At 41.8% G+C, this 21,871-nt stretch overlaps 1 protein-coding gene across 1 annotated transcript in view; it reads right to left on the minus strand.

Annotated features, from left to right (window-relative positions):
* gabbr1a (gamma-aminobutyric acid (GABA) B receptor, 1a) overlaps positions 1-21,871 on the minus strand; it is a 95,500-nt gene that overhangs the window by 57,439 nt on the left and 16,190 nt on the right. The window contains exons 5-7 of the mRNA XM_015036901.1: positions 17,486-17,671; positions 15,920-15,937; positions 2,299-2,459 (exon numbers count right to left, since the gene is read on the minus strand). Coding sequence (XP_014892387.1) covers positions 2,299-2,459; positions 15,920-15,937; positions 17,486-17,671 — 365 coding nt within the window. The remainder of the gene's footprint in view (positions 1-2,298; positions 2,460-15,919; positions 15,938-17,485; positions 17,672-21,871) is intronic.

The following is a 21,871-nucleotide window of genomic DNA, read 5'->3' on the forward strand; positions in this document are numbered from 1 at the left end:
CCGTAGAAACGCGGCGCTCTGCTACCACAGGGTATCTGCATCCATTTAAGAGGACAGGCTGGGATTAAGCGTGAGCTTCATGAATATTGGATGATGTTGAACAAGCTCCACACTCTCGGCCTTTAATGGTCACAAAATACTCTGTGTGGGTGTGTTTTCCTTCACTCCTGTTTGCTAAAAACAAGCCAGACTCTAATGCGTCTTTCACTCAGACAAAAAGGAGGAAGAAAAGTTTGTAACCCTTCAACATGAAACCAGGTAAACATGGATTCAACAAACACAGATATGTGGAGAGCTAATTAACCTAACGGGTTCATTAAACAGGGAATCAGCTGCTCTCACTGGAAGCAGCATCTCTCTGATGTTTCAGCTCTTTCCTCTGTTCAGATTCATTCCTTCAGCCACAGGCGGAGCAGCAGCCATGTTCCCCAATCCCCGGAAATCTCCACCACCTTTGTCTTTGTTTTCATGGCAGCTCAATGTGAAGCAGCACATTTAATCAGAGGACACACACACTCACACACTCACACACACGCACACCACATTTCATCTGTTTAGCATTTGATTGGAAAGAACAAGGTGGAACAGGATGCCGCGTCCTCCCAGCATCTCCTGTATGAATTTGCACACATATTGTCACAAAGCCGGAGCCTTGTTTGTTAACGCCGTTCGCTTCGAGAGTGTTGCCATGCCAACCCTCCCGCTCTCCCTGTCACACACACACTAACACACACTCCTCTCCCTCCCTGCTCTGCTGTTTAACAGGATTCCAATGCAGAGCTGCGTGCACCAATCAGAAAAAAGCTCGTAGCGGATTTCTAACCAGTGCCGGCGCCGTTAACCGTTTGCTGCCTTGGCCTGCAGCTCTCCAGGCATCTGTCCCGCAGCATGATGGGTAACAAGCCTGGGCAGAGCGGGGGGGAGGGGGAGGCTGGGCATTAGGCTGCTTTTTAATGCAGCTGCTCTCATTCTGCTGCTCACAAAACGCCTCAAACTTTCAGGAAGAGCAGCACCAAGGTCCAAACCCAGAGAGAATCAGCGCCTCGGGGGAAACGCCACTTGGGGTCGCATACTTCATTTATAGGGGCCGATAATGGTGACATTTTTAAAATACCAACATGATTAATGATTGATGAGCAACAAGCGGGAGGTGGGTTTGCTCAATTACAGGGATCCGGCCCAGCAGGGGGCGGCAGCAGGGTTCACCGTCTGAACTGTGACCTTTCAGGAGCCACCAGGGTTCCTGCTCCTCCAGCTTCACATCCAATTCTTTTCCAGATGCTAATTTTAACATTCATAAGTGGATTTGTGACTTCAGTGTCACTTTCTCTCAATATTTGCACCACCGTTAATTTTTTACTGATATAAATGTTAAGCTATTCCCCAAAACTAGAAATGGATTTAAGTTTAGACGTTTTCCATGAAGCTGCAGGAGTGAGCATGTGCAGATGAGCTCCACAGCACGGCAAGACACTCAACAAAACGCTTCATAATTCTCACCGACTCGGCTGCAGGGAGCCGGGTTGGCTTCAACCCACTTCCACCACAGACACCACCAAGATGGCGCCTCTGGACGCACGTTTTGTAAAAGTGTAATAAGTCAAATATTAATAGAGTGACTCTGTATTTGAGATCCAGATGAAATGGGTAAAAATGCGTTAAGATATTCGTATAGTCATAAGATTTTGTAAATATGAATTTAAGACAAAAACAAATTTTGAATGGTTGCAAAATGTGTTGATTTAAATAAACACGCTTTTATTTTCTTACTCTGAGATCAGATATTTAGATATTTAGGTCAAAAATTAGTGATCGTTTTATTTAGGAGAAAAATGTGGGGCTAAAAAACAAGCTAACATGTCAAACTGGTTTATTTTGGTGTTTGAGTGATTAAAAACTTGAACCAACAGAGTAGAAGGTTTTTTAAAACTATTATTGATTCACTATTGGCTCCCATCTGTCCAACCATTACAAAACCTTCTAAAAATTAATTTGTCATTAATTGCTTCAATGAATAGTTTTATTTTTGGAAAGCTTCCCCTATACCGGACCGGATCAGGTGAGACTTTTCTAACGTGTAGGAGCCCTGCAGGGAGCAGCTCCCTCACAAACACAACTCCTGCAAAACTGGACAAAAACGTGCAAAAGGAGGCAGCGGGTCAGATGTGACGGCACATGTCAGCTCAGGACATGACAGGAGGAGAGCGGAGAGCCAACAGGAGGCTGCTGCTCCCTCAGTGACAACACACTGCACTTAAGAGCAGCGCACCTCCTCTGCTCTCCTGCACATCCACTCACCATGCTGTCGTAGTGGATGAGCTCCAGCTCGTAGTCCGGCAGGATGTCGCTCCTGTTGTTCACCAGGTCCAGAGCCATCTGAGCGGACGGCATGCACGCCTGGCCGCCCGGCCAGCCGCCGCTCATGGGGAACAGCGCTCCGATGTACAGCTTCTTCTTCCCTGCAGACGGCAGAGGCCAGAGGAGAAGGAGGATGAGAGCGGAGCGGAGGAGCGCGGCATGTCCGCGGGACGCGCGGCTCACACGGGGAGGGCATGGGGACGCCAGCAGCATGGTTCAAGGTGAGCCGAACCGAACCGAGCCGAGCCAGGCGCAGGTTAGGAGGCTTCAGAGCCGGATCTGGGGTTGGGGGGAGTCAACACGTGTCCGGAGCAGGACGGAGTTTGGCGGAATGATGCGCGGCTGCCGCTTTGACTGAACGACCTGATCAGCTTATGGCTCTGCTGGGGGGAACATGGTGATGTTTCCCAGACAAAGTCAGACCCGGTTCATCCTGTTCGCCTCCAAACGAGTCGAGCTGAAAACAAACCCAGGTTCTGGTTCTCATCTCTGGACGGTTCCGACTCCGCGCATCCTCAGACTCCGCTTAAAAAAAGAAAAAGAAAAGAAACGAAAAAACGCGATCTGTGTTGAAAATAGAGCAGCGCGTTTTCTGTCCTCACGACTTTTTCTTTTTCTACGCAGAATGAAAAAATGCTTCGATGCGATGCGAAGCGCGGTTCGGACGCGGGTTTGGAGTCCGCGCAGAGGACGTCGGGTCGGGTCAGAGGAGCGCGGAGCGACGGCCGCAGATGGAGAAAACAGATGGAGCGCGAAGCGGCGGAGAGACACTCATTTCCCCCCCGGGTTTTTTTTTAACGCCGCCGTTTTCCAGGAGATGAAACGGGTTAGCAGGCAGGCAGGCAGGCGGTGGAGCTGCGACTGATCCACTGCAGCACCGGCTGGCAGAGTGAGAGGAGAGGGGGAGTGAGGAAGAGGAGCGGGAGGGGGAGGAGGGAGGAGGGAGGGAGGCTCTTTCTCTGATGAATTACTCACTTCAGGTTGTTTAAAGGTGATAGATTATCACATCATTTCCTGAGCTTTTAATGAAATGTCTGAAATCCTCCCATCAAAATGCAGGAGGCCTGTTGTTCCTGCTGGAGGCCATCGATGTTTTTATTCTTACTGAGTTGTTTTTATGTTCTCAATTAGTTTAATCTCTTCTAACATCTCAGTTTCATTCATTATTTTTTGTTTTTATGCAGCATTTAATGTTCATTATCTCTGTTTGGTTACTGGAATAGAAATAAATCAGTCAATATTGACAGGAAGAAACTTTTTTTGCTGGCAAAGATCAAATGACTACAAGATTTTAAAAACTTCACAACAAATATATTTTTATATCATCACATAAGAAATTACATTTATTGATAGTAACACCATTGATTTCACTACTTAGAGAACAAGCAGGAGTCACGTGATTCTTCATGTTCCCTCCTGAAAGCTGCTGTCTCCGTTTTATTGAGAAAAACGGACTTAGAGCTAAGAGAGCGTTTTGTTTTCAACTAAACTTTGTTTGCTTCTCTCAGCTGGAATCATAATTCATGTCAGATGAAAATGTAACTTCGAGTTAAATGTGGCGCATTTCTCCCTGCGCTGGTTCCAAAGCACAACGCTAACACAGCTAAACGGGATTTTAAATACAGAAACGATTCTATTTTTAAGGATCATTCGACATCAAATTAAGTTATTCCAACATTTTCAGCCCAGTGTCATCACTGGTGTCATCACATCATAACATAATTTCTCTACTAATTTTAATCTGTCAGACACCTGGACTTTGACTGGACCGTTGCAGAAGCTTTAGGTTCTGTTGGGATGATTGTTCAGGTGAAGCTGCAGTGAAACACTGAACTTCAACGATGTGTCTGGTTCCTGAGGCTGTACAACCCACATCACCACTCCGCCATCACCGTGCTTGGCAGATGGCGTGTTTGGTTTGGTTTTCTCCCAACATGGCGCTGAAACATCTCCACTCCTCCGATGTTCCAGATGTTTGCTAGCTTCATTTGAGCTGCCATGTTGGTTTAAACAGATTTCATGACCTTTAACCTGCTGAGCCTGGTGGAGCTCGGAGGTTTTCAGTCATTTTTCTGTCCTCAGGAGGAATTTAGTGTCATGTTCACTACTGGTGAATATTTTATGTATATTTTGGAAATGGTTTTCAGCCGTTTCCTGGTCAGTGAGCAGCAGAAATCGTTTCCCTGTTTGCTCAGACAGAAATCACCAGGAGGTCCCGACACCTGAACCCAGAGGAAATACAGATTTATCCTTTTAGCTTCATGTTTATTTAAAACCGACGGCAGCCTGCAACCTGATGGTGTTTCTGCACATTTTGAGGTCAGATTAAAATAATTTAGAACCGATTAAAGCTCAGATTATTATTATTATTATTGTTGTTAAGAGGGTGGACCAAAGCCTTCAGGTAGGCCGGGCGATATGGACTTAAAGTTTTATCACAATATTTTGTGGTTTTATTGTGATAACAATAATGATAAAAACTATTTTTTGTTTTTTAGGTCACTAATGCTGACTGAATAAAAATCAGATATAAACACAAAAACTGCTCTTGAAAAACATTCAGAAAATCCTCATTCAGGACACCAGTCACACAGAGAAGTGTGATTTACTGCACACAGTAAATGACATTTAGTTATATTTAAAAAATGTTTGATGCTCTTATTGATCAGTGGAAAAAAATAGTAAAACTAAAAATCCCAACAATATGCGATTTTTAAAGAGCATTAATTGGATTTTACTGTGACAATGAAAATGAAAATTGAAAAATTTATCATGATAAAAGATGAATGACTGGATGAAAGCCCTGCCCTGCCTGGCGCTTTTCTTTGTGAGGTAATCAGCAGTAAGGAGGCTGATTGGACGATTCTCTGGGCTGTTGGCAGCAGATGAACGTCGGTGTGAACAACTGGAGGAGTGTGTGTGACACCGGCTGAGAGGCTGAGCGACCCGGGAAGACGGGAGGAGAGGAGCGGAGAGGCCGAGTGGAAATCTGGAACCATGAATCCACAACGCCCCGCAGCCATACACCAGCTTGCCTGTTTGGAGCTTTATGGCACCTCATTATTTTTTCAGCAGCACTATGAGCCAAAACACACCTCCAGGCTGCGTTTGACCAAAAAACAGAGTGATGGAGTGCTGCATGACATGAGCTATAATGCAACAGCCCTGCAACAAATTATCCTTCATGAAGGTTTTGACGCCAGTGGAGGAGCCAGTTCCAGGTCAGATTTCTGGGACGAAACGCAGGAAATTCAACTGTTTTCACTCTAAATGTGGAAATCTGAGGATTTTACTGAAAATCACAGAATTATCTTCACAGTTTGGCTGTAAAAGCTGCTGACATGCAAACATAGTTTAGCTGAGTTAATGTTGGGCCCGGCGCTGCTTCTGGGCCGTGAATCAATACGAAGCAGCTCTGATCCGTTAGCAGCTCCACTGATTCATGTTTCAGCTCCGCCTCGTCTCCATGAAACTCACAAACCGCTTCGACAAAAAACAAAAGAATAACGGTTCAATCACAGCTGGGTGTGTCTGCCCTCTTCTCTGGCTGCCAGGCCCGGCTCACATGTAGGCCAGGTTGGTGCTGAGGAGCAGCAGGAACAGTGAGCTGTTCCCGGTCGGCACACACTCCGGATCCCTGACCCACAAACAGGTTCTGAACCGGCCCTTTAAATCGGAGCCGTCACAGCTGCTTCATTCCTGCTCTGCTCTAAAATTAGCAGCTAGTTTGTCTTTAGACGAGACGAAACTGCAGAGAATTCAAGTTTTGATTTGGATCAGTGCAGTGGAGACAGACTGCAGCTTTAATAAAGTGGTTCTGTTCAGGCTGGGACCCGGTCAGCCTTCAGGGGTCAGAGGTCACCACGCCATAGAAGAAACCGTCTCTCTGCACATTCCAGCTTCTCTCTGAACAAACTAACTACTGACAAACCCAGATACTCATTTTTGGTCTTATTAGAGGTTTTTGGGGAATTTGAGGTAAAAAGTTTGGTGTAACTTTCCTCAACAAGCAGAGCTGACCTGGATGAGGCCGACAGCCCGCTCTGCTGCAGCACCCGCTGCAGTCACACTGCTTCACTCCTTCACCGGCGCTCTTCTCTCACTGAACGCTACAATGTCATCTGCAAACATCCTAATCCATCCAGACTCACTTCTAATGTTAATATTTCCTTTAAGTTTCATTTTAATTCATCTCCACTTTAGCCCAGAAAAAAATCCTGTTTTCTGCCAAACTGTTAAGTTTGATGTTTTTCTTAGATTCATAAGAAAATGTGTTAAATTATGTCTGAGTGACGTCAGTGGAGCATTTCTGTGAAAATGGTTCAGGTGGGAATAAAACTGAGCCAAAAAAAGCAGCAAAAATACAAAAAATAAATATTTAAAAAACGTTGTAGAATTATGAGCACATCAGTTTATAAGGAGTCTGTCTGCTCAAATGAGAAACATGAAGGAATGGAGTATTTTCTGACCTACATTAGAGTTAACATAAATATGTTTTTGCAGCAGGAAGCTTCGTGAGGACTTCCTGGTTCACAGGTTGATTAGCGGCTGATTTCCGGCTGGATCCTCCAGCAGAACCATCTGACCTCCTTTCCTCTTTACGAAGCTGAAATAAACTCCATATCAGACCCGATGATGATGACTGCTGCTGCTCTTTCTGCAGCTCCTCTCTTACTGCTCTAATTACAGCGAAGCTCCTTTTGTAAAATTACTTATTGCACCGATTGAGTCGACCATTATGACTCCAGTCTAAATTAAAAATTCTCCGTAGTTGAGCAGTGGAATGGGGCCATTATGTAACCCTGGTTCATTACCCGGGTCTCATTATGTGGATGTGTGTGTAGCAGAGAGCCAATCAGATCCAGCTGCTAACAAGCCTCACAGGCCGACCGGCGCCGCCATCATCTCTGCCTTCCTCCTCCTCCTCTTCCTCCCGCCACCCTGTGACCCTCCAACGATCCATCAATTATTCAGCCCTGAACTTTACCTGCTGCCTGCAGCCGACAGCAGAAGCAACAGTGCAGCATTAGCGGCCCTCATGGTGGCCAGGGGCCCATTAGCGGCGGCCCGGTCTGAAGATGCAACAGCAGCTGCATCGAGCTGCATCGCTGCCTTAATGAGCTGCTTTGACCCGACATGTGTTCCTGTCTGCGGCTCGCGTTAATCAGCCGGATTCCTCTGGAAGGAAACGATTCTAGCGGCGCAGAGGTTCTGCTGGAGCACGTGTTGTTCTGACAGAGATCCAAATCAGAGAGAAAAACCTCTGACAAATCATGTTGTGTAAAAATCAATGTTGCTCTTGCCCAAGATGCTGATATTTATAGATGTGAGGTTTGTGCAGCGAGCTGCAGCAGAAACATCCAGTTATGCAGATATGAGGCGGCAAACAGCAAATCTGCATCAGCTCAGACTTTCCCTGTCAGATCAGGAGGCAAATTCAGATCTTACTGGGAATCTACAACCAGAGACATTCCAGGTACTGAGCTGGAAAACATGCTGACCTGGAACGATCCTGTCCTGTAAATCACCTGACAGATGGTTTGTGTTTCTCTGCTGCAGGTTTTGGCTGGTTTTCTTAAAATCACTTGGATTTACATTTATGCTATTTTTACATCAAATATATTTAAATGTAATAATTTTGCATTTAGTTCAGTTAATATAAGGAGTAATAGTTTAAACTTTTAAAAATCTTGTCTGAAATGTAAATAGTCATAAAAACTGAGTATTAAAACAAGATTAGCATAAAAAAGTTTAAAGAATGTAAAAAAAGAAAAAAGTATCAGATTTTCTACTGGTGAAAATTTAAGTCAAAAATATTTGGATTAGACGTTTTCAAACAAACTAAAGTGTTTTATGTGGTTTCTCTAAAGCGGCTTCCCCTCCCCCACCTGTTGCTGTGAGGAGCAGGTAGGTTGTGTTGTAGCATATTAGCATGGTACATTTGAAAGTTTTTGCAAATTTTCAGACTGTAAAGGTAAAACTGTAATCATTTTAAGATATTGCATTTTTCAAAACCCCTGAAGTTTTGAGTCCAGACTAAAAGCTAAGCGCCTCGCAGGTTTTTCTCCAGTAAGGGAAGCTAAAATGTTTAGCATTTTTACAAAGTTAGCAAAAATGCTCACGTGCAAAACAAAACATTTGTTAGCGGATTAGCATAGGCGTGGTCAAAGAAAATAGATGGAAAATACCATTTAAAATGTTACAAGTTTTATTTTTTTATGATATCATTGCTGAATATAATAAAGTATAAATTCCTGTGAGATTTCAGAGAGGACAGAGCAGGATCCTCCTCCCCCACTAGTTGCTGCAGCCAGTCTGGTTTGTATTGCATCCCTGAATATTTACCGTTTTACTGATGATGTTTAATTTCTATTAGATTGAAATCACTGAATCTAAATCTATGGACACCAGAGAGTCGGCCAAAGACCAGATTAATACATATTCTGTGGAAAATGACCGTTTGCAGAAAAACAACATTTTGTTTTTCAGCTCTTTATTGAGTTGGGAGCTAAAAGCTGAAGTTCACCAGTTAAATACGAGCTGTGAAAAAGTATTTACCCGCTTACAGATTTATCCTGCTGTGCAGCTTCAGTGTTTCGGATCAAATAAATGATGAAAAGCCTCCAGTGTGGCTGAAATCAAGAATTGTGCAGAGCAGAGTGGGTCTGAATTCCTCTGCAGTGATGAAGGATTCGCTAAGCAGAACAACTACATCATTTCCTTTTCACATAGTTTAGTTTCCTCCGGTGACTTGCAGCTTTTTACTTTATTTTCCTTTTCTTTGCAGCATGTTCAGATTTGTTTTGCAATCTGAAACATCAAAGTATGAAACAAATCTGAGCTGCAGACGTTTTCACCTCAACCTGAACTCTGACTCGGTTTTTGCCTCCAGGAATGTTTCCGACCTTTTCTTCATAAAAAGGAAAAAGTTCTGCTTTATTTCAGGAAAGGACTCGGTTATTCCTTATTTTTCTACATGCGATTCTCAAACATGGATTTTAATTAATCAATTTAATCATCTAGTAACCAGACGGCATCGTTGAAACGGATCAAATCTGAGTTCAACAATAGTTTAACTGATCTTGGAATTAAACCAGCACCAGTTTAGCTCCTCATTTCTAGAAGGTTCTGATGATACTGGAAGGTTCTGATGGTTCTAGAAGGTTCTGGTGGTTCTGGGAGGTTCTGATGATACTGGAAGGTTCTGATGATACTGGAAGGTTCTGGAAGGTTCTGGAAGGTTCTGATGATACTGGAAGGTTCTGGAAGGTTCTGATGATACTGGAAGGTTCTGGAAGGTTCTGATGATACTGGAAGGTTCTGGTGGTTCTGGAAGGTTCTGGTAGTTGCGGTCCTGTTGCTGTCAGAACCGTCTCCCTGAATCTTCGGGTTCATCGTCCTGCCGGGTCTGAAGGACAGTTTTCCGGTTTTCCCTCTGGGTTTCGTTGGAGGTTTGATCCGCAGCGGTTCTGCAGACCCGGTTTGTCGGTTTAATTAAGTTCTGCTGCATCTCGGCTCGGTTCTTCCGTTTGTCCTTAATTTGCTTCGGGGAACTGGTTTTGGACCGGCTGCTTTTCTCCAGTCTGGTTCTCCTCTCAGATGTGAAAAGCTGAAGCCTCTTCACCATCCTGACTCCTGAACCTTCCAGAACCACCAGAACCTTCCATCTCTCCATCTCCTGTCCTCCTCCGGGCCGCCAGGCGCTGTGGGTTTGCTTTTACACAGAATCTTTAACAGGTTTTTCTTTTACGTTTTTGCTGCCGTTTCCACTCATTTTCTGCTTTCAAAAAACTCTGTTTAAAAAATGATCCGTTAGATAAACCACTGAACTCTAAATTCAATTACTGAGGCATAAAAAGCTTCTAAGCTCAGAACGGCGATGTGGCGAATCAAGAACCAGTTAAGCTGCAGCCTGTCGCAGAGACGGTTTGTTGTTTTCTGACGGATCGACGGTTTGAGGCGTTCAACACCTGGACAGACGGTTCAGGGTTTTAGGGTTTATGAATCTGTTGCATCAGCAGGTTTACAGAAAAGTCTGAATATTGTTCAGATCTCAAGACTTTAAATCTCCTTTTAATTTCATATTAGAGCATCCAGCTTTTAGAGAAAGAGCTGCACTAATCAATTAAACATTTATTTTTGAGTTAGAAGAAAGTCAATACTTAGGATTTCATTTGCTGACAGGACAGAACGGGTCTAAAGTCACCAAACGACGCAGCAGCAGGTCAAATCAGTTAATACGGCTTCAGTCTGTCATAAATCCTTCACCATGCATGAGTTACCTCATGTTGGCTTCTTCAAAATAAATAAATAAAAATAAGGCAATAATTTTAACAGCTCCACAAAAATCCAGCTCCCTTCAAAAAGCTACAAACAATTTATATTCCCCCAGCCAAAAATCATCTTTTAAAACTTGACATGCATCTTTGATCTGCAGCCAAACAGAAAACCTCCAAGATGCAAAGAGAACGATCTGGTCAGCATGAGAGAGAACAGGAAGTGCTTTTATTCTGACAAACAGGAAGAGTCTTAATTGACACCACTAGCATAACATTAAAAATAACATGTCAAGATATTTTATTCATTTAATGCTGTTGGAGCGATAGACACTATGGAGCTAACGCTAACTGGAGAAATACGCCAATTTAAAAAAACAAATATATATATATATATATATATATATATATATATATATATCATTTTTGATAATTTTTTGTACCTCAGTGAGGTGTGATCAAAATTAGTGTTTTTGTAAAAATCCAATGGAAGTGCTTTTTTCATATCAGGAGTCATGTGATCAGCAGTCGGGTGTTACTACTGGCAGAAAAGACGAAGGAGACGACAGGAAGTGGTAGGATGATGATGTCACAGCTTGTTTTTTAAGTATATTGCGTGAACAAACTTATTTGCATGTGATTTTATTTGCATTTCTTATTTAATGGAAACAACACAATAATAAAATTACCCTTTTTTGACATTAGCTGACAGCGTTTTGCTGATGGGAGCGCAGCCACAGGTTTGATGCCCAGTGAGAGCGTTTCCTCTGAGCGCCGCCGTTTCTCCCAGAGACGATGGAGGAACAGCAGCCGCTCACTTAGACGGCACCGTGACGCTAAACCAAGTCAAAGGCTTCTAAAAAAATCAAACTGATGTTTGTTTTGCTGTAAAATTTATCATGGATCAATTCCTGAAAATAAATGTTAATTTGCAAACTTCCCTTAATGGGAAGTGAAAAACGAAAGATTTAATCTTTTAGGCTACATATCTGAACATTTAGTAGATTATTAACTGAAATCATCTTAAGCTTATTCTTCTTGCAGTAGCAGCAGATTTCTTGGACATAAGATGATTATATATATCTTTTTATTTGCTTTCTTTTATGTTTCCGTTGCTGCAAACCTGCAGTAGTTATCGAGTGAAACAGAGGAACAAATATAGAGTCTTCCTGCCACCGATCCGGAGAGCAGGGCAGCGCAGACAGCGACAGGAGAGGGTATTAACCTTTCTCCCGCTGAGGAGCCAGTAAGTGGGTGGTGATGGCACACGGAGAGGAGATGGAACCGAGCGAGGAGGAGGTCAGCGCAGAGACGACGCTCGGAAATGTCTATTTGTGGAAGCAGTCCGCGGCCGCTTTGTTAATTATCTGTTTGTCGAGTCTGCCTGACATTTCCAAAGTTTCTGTGAGAAAGTCGCGAGCCAAAATTATGTTGTGGGTTCAGTGCTGCTCATCTCGGCGCTCGCACTGAGGGGAGAACTTGGGCTACTGGGCAGGGCCGGCTCAAGGTCAAACAGGGACCTGAGCAGAATCTGATTCAAGGACATCGGCGTCAGAAAAGGCGATTCGATCCAGAGTCACTGGGATCAGGGAGGAGAAGCAAATTCAGCCGAACTTCATGGGAATCACTGGTCATTATTTACAGACATGCTGGAGCTCACACACTGAGAAAAGACTAAACTCATAGCATCAGACCGTTACTACGGTAACAAAAAAACATTTTTTTTAAAAGAAAAAATATTAAACATTAACATCTTCATTAAAATTTTAGATCTACAGTCTGTTCAGACCTAAGGATTATTGGGGAGGCTTAAAGACCTAGTTCACTCATACCTTGGGCCGGCTCTGTTTTACTTATAACCATTAAACAATGTGGAGGAATCAGTAATGATGTGTAATTAGTTAATATTTATAAATATTCTACTACTTTAAAGACAAAAATGCTATCAGATTGAGCAAATATTGTAAAAATGTTGATTACAACAATGTTAAACTTTCTGTTGTCCGTTTTTTGATAAAAAGGTTGAAATACCTGAGCTACGCCACGAGGTGGCGACAAAATCCACATTAACGGCAAATGAGAGCTGAAGATTTATCCAAAACAATCAGTCGTTTTCTGCTGACAGGGTTGGTACAAATGGCAGTGACGTCACTAATTATTTAGTGACATCACTGTTGCTCCAAAATCTAAATGTTAAAGTTTACTTTATCATTTTGCTCATCTAACAAACGGCCATTTATGCAAATATTCTGTATTCCTTCTCCAAAATTTAAGTTTGACTCTACAGAAACTCAGTGGCAGCTGAAGAATCTTTCTTTGGTTACAAACATTTTTTATATTAAAAATTTCCAGAACTCTATCAAAGCCAAAGATCTTTTTATCTCCCACCTGAACCCTACGGAGTCCCCCAGCCACCAGGGGGCGCCACAACAACAAAAAAGAGGTGCAGCTAATGGGTTCCTTCAGTTTTGTTTTCAGTCTGGAGCTGAGTCGATATTGGGCCTTTTAATGTTTAAAATCATCATTAATGTTGTCTATTAGTGTGAAAACCTAAGCAGGTCTTCAAGACGCTCATTACTGTCATCAGTTTTATGTTGGAAACATTTTGGTATAAAACTGGAGGATCTGTATCCACATGCTGCCCGAAGTGCAACATGCTTTGGTTGAAAACAGACTGGATGGATCTTGTACTGTTGATTGAAGGTGATGTTTGTAGTTTTACTTTGATTTTAGCCTGGCAGAGAGAATCAGTCGAGCTTCAGGAGAGGAGAGAAATCCTCAAACCTCAAACTCTGGCGGTGTTCATTTCGTGAAGGTTTGTTTGACTCAGTGCAGAGTGAAAGTGAACCGCAGCTGAAAATGGAACAGCGCTGCAGTTTTGGTTCCCAATAGAACCGAGTCTACCAGACTGTCAGGTGTGCAAACGCCTTTAAGAGGCAAGGACAAAATACAGCAAGATGTTAGTTTTCCTAAAACATTTTCTGCACAGACTTGCAGCTATTCTTGCATTACCTTGGTGTGGAGTGTCTAAACTTAAACTAATTTTCTACGCTGAGTAAAAACCGATAAATATCTATGACTTCCTTACAATGAGTGACCATGTGACCAGCGTATTGCTGGTCTGATGTGAGGATGGTGACGATGCAGCTGGGAGCATGAATTCAATAAAGGAGAATTTTATGCTTTGATTGAAGGAAGTTTAGAGTTTACAGAAGCTGGATCTTTCTTATCTCCCTTTGTGAATCATCCGTTTTATTTTATTTTATGTTTTAGCTTTTAAATCCAGAGGAAAGGTTCTGATTTGCCAAACCGGACCACCAGAATCCAGGCTTCTGAGTGAGAACTGTGAAATATCTGCTGCTTTCTTCATATCTGTGGCTGTAGTGCCGCTTCAATGATCAGCAACAAACTAATAAGAATACAAGTTCCATTAAAACTTTGAAATTCCAATTAAGAGAGGACATGAGGGAATTAATTTAACCGAACTGAAAATACTCCCCCACTAATGAGCAAATTACTTTTAATCTTCTCCGTAATATCAGAAGGATTTGTGGAGTAGTTGGGCGGAACAATTATGTCCCCCATGTAATGGGCTGGTTGGGATTTAGAGGAAACGCAGAGTGCTTTCTCAAATTATTTCCGAACTTCAGAGCTTGGGCTATAATCTCGTTTCCTTCAGCTGAAAAGGCTTTAATTGGAAAAGCTGTCAGAAGAAGCTTTTGTCTCTTCTTGCAGCAAGTGAGAGGATTCAAAGCTTCCAGAGCTCTTATCAGAGCAGCAGACTTCTTCAGGACTCACCGCTTCCAGAAGATCACTGCTGCCCTCTAGTGGCCACAACACAGACCGCAGCCTCATGACACAATGTTTTATAATTATCTGATTTAGGCAGATATGATGTCCCAAAAAATGTACTGAAGTAAGAGTAAAACAGTATCGGGTTAAAAGGTTACTCAAGTACAGAATAACTGATCAGAATATCTGATTCAATATTTAAAAATTATGTCAGACTGACAAAAATGTATGTCCAAATTCTTTTAAAGACTAAAATGAAAAAATAAAAAAGATACCATAATTACAAAATAACAGATTCAGGCAACACTTTCCCAAATTATTAAAAACAGCCATGGAGCTAACTACTACAGTCTATGAAGCAAATAAACTACCTTAGAGCAGAATTAAAAACTTCTGGTGCTGAAAGACTCAGCAGGTAAAAAAAATAAAAAATTTAGAAAAACAAACATTTTGCACAAAGCAGCAGTCTGACTTTATGCTGCAGGCGAGTCTGTCTGCGTCTCCTGCAGTTTGTTTCCTCTTCATTCAGTGAAGTTACTCTCAGAGGATCCAGACGTTTTACTCAAGTAAGAATAGAAATACTTCATAAAAATATTACTCAAGAAAAACTAAACGGTACAATTAATTATTCCTAAATATAAATGTTTTCCAAAATGTTAATGTAACCATAGTTACTTCACAACTCTGGATTTAGATGAGATTTAAAGCAGCAGCTCTGATAAAACAGGAACCTTCCTAAAGTTTCTGGAGGAACTTTAAAACTGAGACACAGCGATAAGAAGGAGAGAAAAACTAAAAAATGATGTAAAGTGGAAACAAAAGGCTAAAACGTGTGATTTTGACAATAGTTTGTTAAACACCAGTGCTTGAACTAAGCAGAAATGTAATTATTTTAATTTATTAAATTGTAATGTTTTTTTTTTACAATTTAAATTTTACTAGATTTTCTTTCCTTGGTCAGGGGCTTCATGCCACCCCCAAAACATCCCACCCTGGGCATATCACCATGTCAGAAACCCCCACTGATGCAATCTGATTATCTTTAAATCTAATTTAGTTTGTTTTATGAGATTTTGATTGGATGGAAAAATGTCCAGAATCAGATTCAACAGCTGTGATTCTGGAACTGCAGAAAGTTTGAGCAGATTGATTCAGTTAGTCGCTTCAGGCAAACAGGAGATGAAACTTCAATAATAATAATAATAATAATAATGCTTCAGAAACTAGGGGACAACAAGATTATAGTTATCTCTTCTGAGGAGAGAAAAACACATTTCCCAGAAGAAATTTCTTTTTTCATTAATTTACTGATGATCTGTACATTTGACCAAATGTACAGATCAAGTTGTTCTTTAATAACAAAAACATATTCAATAGTGCAAAAGAAGCATATTCTAATTTAATGATAATTCAAATAAGTCACATTAAAAAACTAAATGTTGCATCAATATACATTAAAAAAACAGTGTTTTAAAGTAATAAAAGAGTCCTACCTGTGTAGTTTCTGTCATCTTGGGTGAGCAAACAGAAAGAGAAGAAAAAAGTAGAAATCAATGACTCAGCATTAAAAACAGCATTGTCTCATCCGCTCCACTAGGGGGCAGCAGAGTTGATTAATGTGGAGCAGATCTACCAGGAGGCCAATTATTATGTAACTGCTTTACAATTTGTCCCAGAAACGTGTTAAAAAAACTTCTATTACAGATGGAATAATGAGATTAAACGTCAGTTTTTATCCTGAATCTGCATCTAAAATTAAACCATAAAGCTTCATGAGAATTTTAACATTTGTGCAGGATTGCTCACTCCAGCTGTCCCGATAATCCCCTTAAATACCACCATTCCCATAGCAACCTGACTGGTTACCATACCAACATTTCCTTCATCGTTCTCCTCTCTTTCTGCCCATAAATCCTCATTTATTTGCACTAATCGGAACGGAACGTTCCGGCAGCCATCTGCCGTTTGCTGTCTGTGAATGAAGCACTAACTTCCGGTCTTCATGGATTCATTCACTCCGAAGCCTTCCTCCTCTCCTCCTCTTCCTCCCCTCTACCTCCCAGACAAACCCCTCAGAGGATCACGCTCTGATTGGTCGGATCATTTGTCGCCTAGCAACCGGCCGCCAGAGCAGGTGTTTGTAATTCCGTGTTGCGTTTGAGGCCTGATGTTCCAGTTGATGAGGGAAGCAGGAGGAGCTGGATTTAACTCTAAACTCTTTAATATGTTCATTAATATTACAACAAGGATTTATGAAATAATATTAATAAATAATCTATTATGTAGTGAAAATAAAACATTAAATTGATACCAGAATTTGCAGCTCTGGTATTTTTTTTAAAAGATTTTTACTATTTTACGTTTGTTTAATTGATTCAAATAGTTTTATTAAGTTATATCTAACATTTTAATGTATTATATTTATTATTAATCTGATTTTTTATTATAGTTTTATTCCTAACTTATAGGATAAAACTAAGTTTTATAGTTTTGTTCTACGAAACTTATAGAATACATTTTATGTTACATGTATTTGTACTATACTACATATTTATTTTGGAATCATTTGTGGATTTTATTTTTATTTAATGTCACAAAAGGTAAATTAGCAACTATTTATCTTCTCATCTGTTTATTTGTTGCTGATTTTCAGCATTTATTTTATTTTTTTATTTTATTATTTTATTCACTCTAAACCTCTCCAGATATCAGAGCTTTCTCTGATATCTGTAAATAAAATAATGCAGAGAGCAGTGTGGCACGTCACAACACAACTCTTTATTTTTGACGCATTAGTATCAAAAATGGATCAATAATGTCCATAATGAATTTATGAAATATTTATTTGAACTCACCCATCAGAAGTGGCTAACTGAACATTTTTTACAGTGCTGATTTATGAATTAGCTTTGGAGCTGTGGTGCATTCATAGACAGGAAAAAAATCTGAATTCTGAGTTTTAAATCTGCTGTTATCAAACAGCTGCTGCTTTCCTGTTCATTATTATACTTTCAAATGTAAACATAAGCTTTATGGTGGTCTCACACACACACACTCACAGAGGCAGGTGGGTTTGGGGGCGTCCCATTTGCCCAGCTTGGTGCAGTGGCTGATGTTTCTGCCCTCCAGGGTGAAGCCGGAGTTGCAGCTGTAGTGGAGGACTGTCCCCTCCGCTGGGGGCCCCGGGGGCCGCGCTGTCACCCTGCCGTTCTCCAGGGACGTCCACACCTTGGGGCACTGCAGCACTGAGGAGGAGCAGAGCAGAAGGCCGGAGGTAAAACTTACATGATGTTTCCACTGATCAGTTCCTCAGAGGCGAAGGAAGAAAAAACACGAAATGTTTCTTATACTGGAGAGCATTTCTCAGCTAATTGTCCAGAACGCTGCCTGGTAACCATGGCAACCTAATATGGACGGTGGACGGACAGTGCTGGCTGTTGGAGAGGCTCTACCTCTGATTGAAAACTCTCAAACAGGCTGCAGGAAAACGCTGAATATAAATGAGCAAACAGGGAAATCCTCCTCTAAGTTCAGACGGTTTCCTCCTGTGGGATTTAAACAGCTTTGGCTTCCAGGTTTGGGCTCCTGTCAGCTTTCATGAACGGGATTTAAGCCGAAACGCAGAAACAAAGCCAGGAAGACGACAAAGTTAGCAGGAGGGAGAAAGAAATCAGCGGCGCTCGGCTGCTTTGGTCTGACTGCCTGAGAGAGAGGAGGAAAATAAATCAGTTTAGCTGTCGGGTTTGCTCCAGCGTGAGCACACACTGCAGCCTGCGCTCTTACATAAGCAGAGAAAACAAAAATCCTGTTTCACAAAAGCTCTGAGAGCCAAACTCCTCCGGAGAGAAGAACCAGAACCAAGGAGGAGACAGGGCCGCAGCTACATATTATTCAGGTGGATGCGAAAACATAAATCCCCCCCCAAGGAAGGTACGTCTAGGTGAAGGAGCGGAGAAGACATACGCTCGCTCTACCCCCCCGAGACGAAGACACGTGAAAAGTAAAACTCACTACATTTACCCCATTATGTGCGCGAGGTGAAGGAGCTAAGGGCGCGCTGAAGTGTATGCAAAGACATCATCGGCACGCCGCCCCCTCCAGACGGGGCTTTGATGCCCCCTCTGGTGCAGCGCCCCTATGTGTTGCATGCGCTGCATACCCCCTTTTTGCGCCACTGACTAAAGATAAAACCCAGGATGCAGTGCTGCACGGAGCTGCACTGTGCTGCAGATGCTGCACGGAGCTGCACTGTGCTGCAGATGCTGCACGGAGCTGCACTGTGCTGCAGATGCTAAATAACTGAAACTCATCAGTAAAACTTTGGTAAAATGTGTAAATGTTCATCTGATCATCAGAACTTCAGCCTCTAGTGATGCTGGTTTTTGTCCAAACCTCAGCAGGAACTCAACACTTCCCCAAGGATTTTCACAGTAAAGGTGTTGCAGATTTCCCTTTATAGGTCCGTGAAAAATCCGAACAGAACCGAGCAGAACCGCCTGAACAGAACCAGGAGAAAAACCTGAATGGTTCTGATCTCTGATCTGCAGCTCTGACCGATCACATCTTCTACCCAGCATGAGGTGAATAGTTTTATGATTTGATCATTTTTACGTCTTACTGAGCTCCACCTGTCAGACCAAAGTCTTCCATTCACAGATGTTTATCTGGAAACTCCTCAGTGTGTTTTAGGAGATAAGATTTAATTTTGTGTCGTTTCATAAACTCAGCATGTTGTTTGGCAGCTGCAGAACAAAACCCTGAACCCTGCAGACTAGCTTCCACAAACAGCAAACTGTGACACAGCCATCTTTATTTCAGTGCGTTAGCGCTGATGAGGGAGCTGACCCCAGTGACAGACCTGCAGGGCCGTAACAGAGGGGGGTTGCTGGGGGGACTCGCCGTTTCCAGGTGTTAAAACCATCTAGAGATTCTGCTGAGTCAGAATGACGTTGAGAAAAACAGCCAGAGCCAGAAGATGGCAAAAAATATTGATTATTTATCACTTCAGATATTATTTTAATTCTGCATCACTTGTGTCAAAGGCAGCAGCTGAAGGTCAGGCCAGTTTTCTTTATTTTTATTCATTTTGCACACGAGTGCCACATTTAGCTAAAATCTCAAGGTGTTTTCTATGTTCACATCCTTACAGTGAACTATGTGGCTCATTAAATGTCACTTCCTTTCTGTGTGTTAAATAATGATCTGCATCCAGGAATAAAGTTTCCAGGATATTTCATGTTTTAATGTTCAGCTCCAGGGAAATGATCTCAACTCAGCCAGTTTTCAGCTAAAACTTTAGATTCTGTTGGTTTACAGTTTAAAACTAATTGGTTCTTTAAACTGGAGGTTTAGAGAAGCAGTTAGGCTCTGGACCTCTGGTTCTGGACCTCTGGCTCTGGACCTCTGGTTCTGGACTGTGGCTGTTAGTCATTATTTTTGTTTTTAGCCTCTAAGGAGAGATGATGATAACTCACTGAGCAAACCTCTGAAAAACGTGACCCTGACTTCTGAACACGAACGCCTCTGAACATTCCCATCATGCTTCACCAGGTGAGCTCAGTCCTGGTTTAACTGGTTCTCTCCCAGTTGGACCTTAGTGGGTAGAAGAACCAAACGACGCCTCGCCGCATCATTTAAACCCACCAAGTTTAAAATGAACCAACACATTTCTTTTCTGTTAGCAGTCAGAACGCTGATCTGGGAATTTAATCAGTTTAAATGGTTAACTGGGAACCAGTGGGAGTCGCTCGGTAACCAGATTAACTGATAATTAAGCACTGATTGGCCTTTTGCCGCCATCAGTAATATGATTATTTATAAATTGATAAATTGTTAATTGGAGAATAAAAACCAACTGCTGAAAGAACGACTCAGTCAGACTGAATCAGAGCAGCAGTTCAGTCAAAACTGTGAAAAAATACATTTTGAATTTAAGATAAAATAAAATTCCTTTGTAAATCTGTTCTACTCAGAATGTAGCATAGTAGCAAAAAATCTCACATTAATCTCCTTTTGTGTCTAAATTATTAATATTATTATCAGTTAATCTAACAATCACCAGATCAGTCCTGCTAATGATCAAATCTCCAGAAAAGGAAAACTGCTGTTGCATTTCAGGCAATAAAATATTTAGTTTCTTATTTTAAAAGGATTTGACTTATTTCTTTATTTGCATCTTTAATGTATTTCTAATATTTTATTTAAAAGTTTGAAGCGCTTAAAAAATAAAAAATCTGCAAAATGTGCTAATTCTTAAATCCAATTAACCGGCTGAATAATCTATAACAGAAATCATTTTTTTACTGACACTGAAATGTGGAGTTCATCTCTGTTTTCTCCACTTTGCAGCTCAGTGACACAACATGTAAACCAGCCGTTGACCTCTGACCTCTAGTAAACATCACTCTCCATGGCAGCTGCGCAAAACGCCCGGGTGGACCAAGCCCCGCCCTCCAGGCGCAGCTCCTCCTCAGAGCTTCCACCTCTCAGTCGCCCTCCCACACTCAGTTCCTTAAGACTAGCCAGCAGCAATCAGCTGCTGGAACAGCTGAGCTCGTTGTAGGAGCTACACTGGTAAAAACATTGAAGGGTTAATAAAGGAGCCATGTTGGCATTACATCCTGAAGTTGGAGCTTGAGAAAGAGCTGGAGCTTCTTAAAGGGACAGTGACCCATTTTCAAGATATTAATTTACAATGTTAAATTTCTGTTTGATTTATACAGCATTTTTTAACAACTGAAGTTGCTAAAAGCTACTTGGCTGTGGTATAAAATGGCACTGTGTTCCTGGAAAATACATGACACTGGCCCTTTAAGAGTTACATTCAGGGAAAATAAGGATGAAAATCCTGGATTTTATTTTCTAAACTGAGGTTTTAATTTTGTGCCATAAATCTGAAGCTGAAGGAGAAACGCAGGAACAGTTTCTGTCATTTAGGAGCCGATGGTGACTCAGATCCTTATTCTGCTCTTTTTTAAACCAAACAAAGAGATCTGGACGGTGATGTGAGCTTCCTGCTGGGCTCCTGAAGTCTCTCTGGTTTCTGCCTGAGCTCCAGCCAGCAGCTATTCCTGGATGGGAATGGTACCTGCTCACTTCAGACAGAGTCCAAACCGGCTGCCAGGACGCTCCCTGAGGAAAACCTCTCAGCAGTGAAGCGTCACGTTTGAGTAAATAAAGTTCAATTCGGCCAGAAATCTGAACGCTTTCTTTAAGTGGAGCAAATCGAGACAAGAAGCCGACATTTAAGAGGTTAGAAAGGAAATCCAGATCAATAAACATAACTAGATAATCAACCATTAGCCAGAGAGCATCATGGGAAAAAATAACAGCATTATCAAGCTGTCGTTCAGTAGTTATGCATTAAACTTTAAACTGAGAGGGGTAGAGAGAGAGAGAGGGGAAGAGAGAGGAGAGAGAGAGAGAGAGAGAGAGAGAGAGAGAGA

This window comes from Poecilia latipinna, unplaced genomic scaffold (genome assembly GCF_001443285.1).
Source record: "Poecilia latipinna isolate Pla-1442-1.1 unplaced genomic scaffold, P_latipinna-1.0 Scaffold385, whole genome shotgun sequence".
Classification (NCBI taxonomy): domain Eukaryota; kingdom Metazoa; phylum Chordata; class Actinopteri; order Cyprinodontiformes; family Poeciliidae; genus Poecilia; species Poecilia latipinna.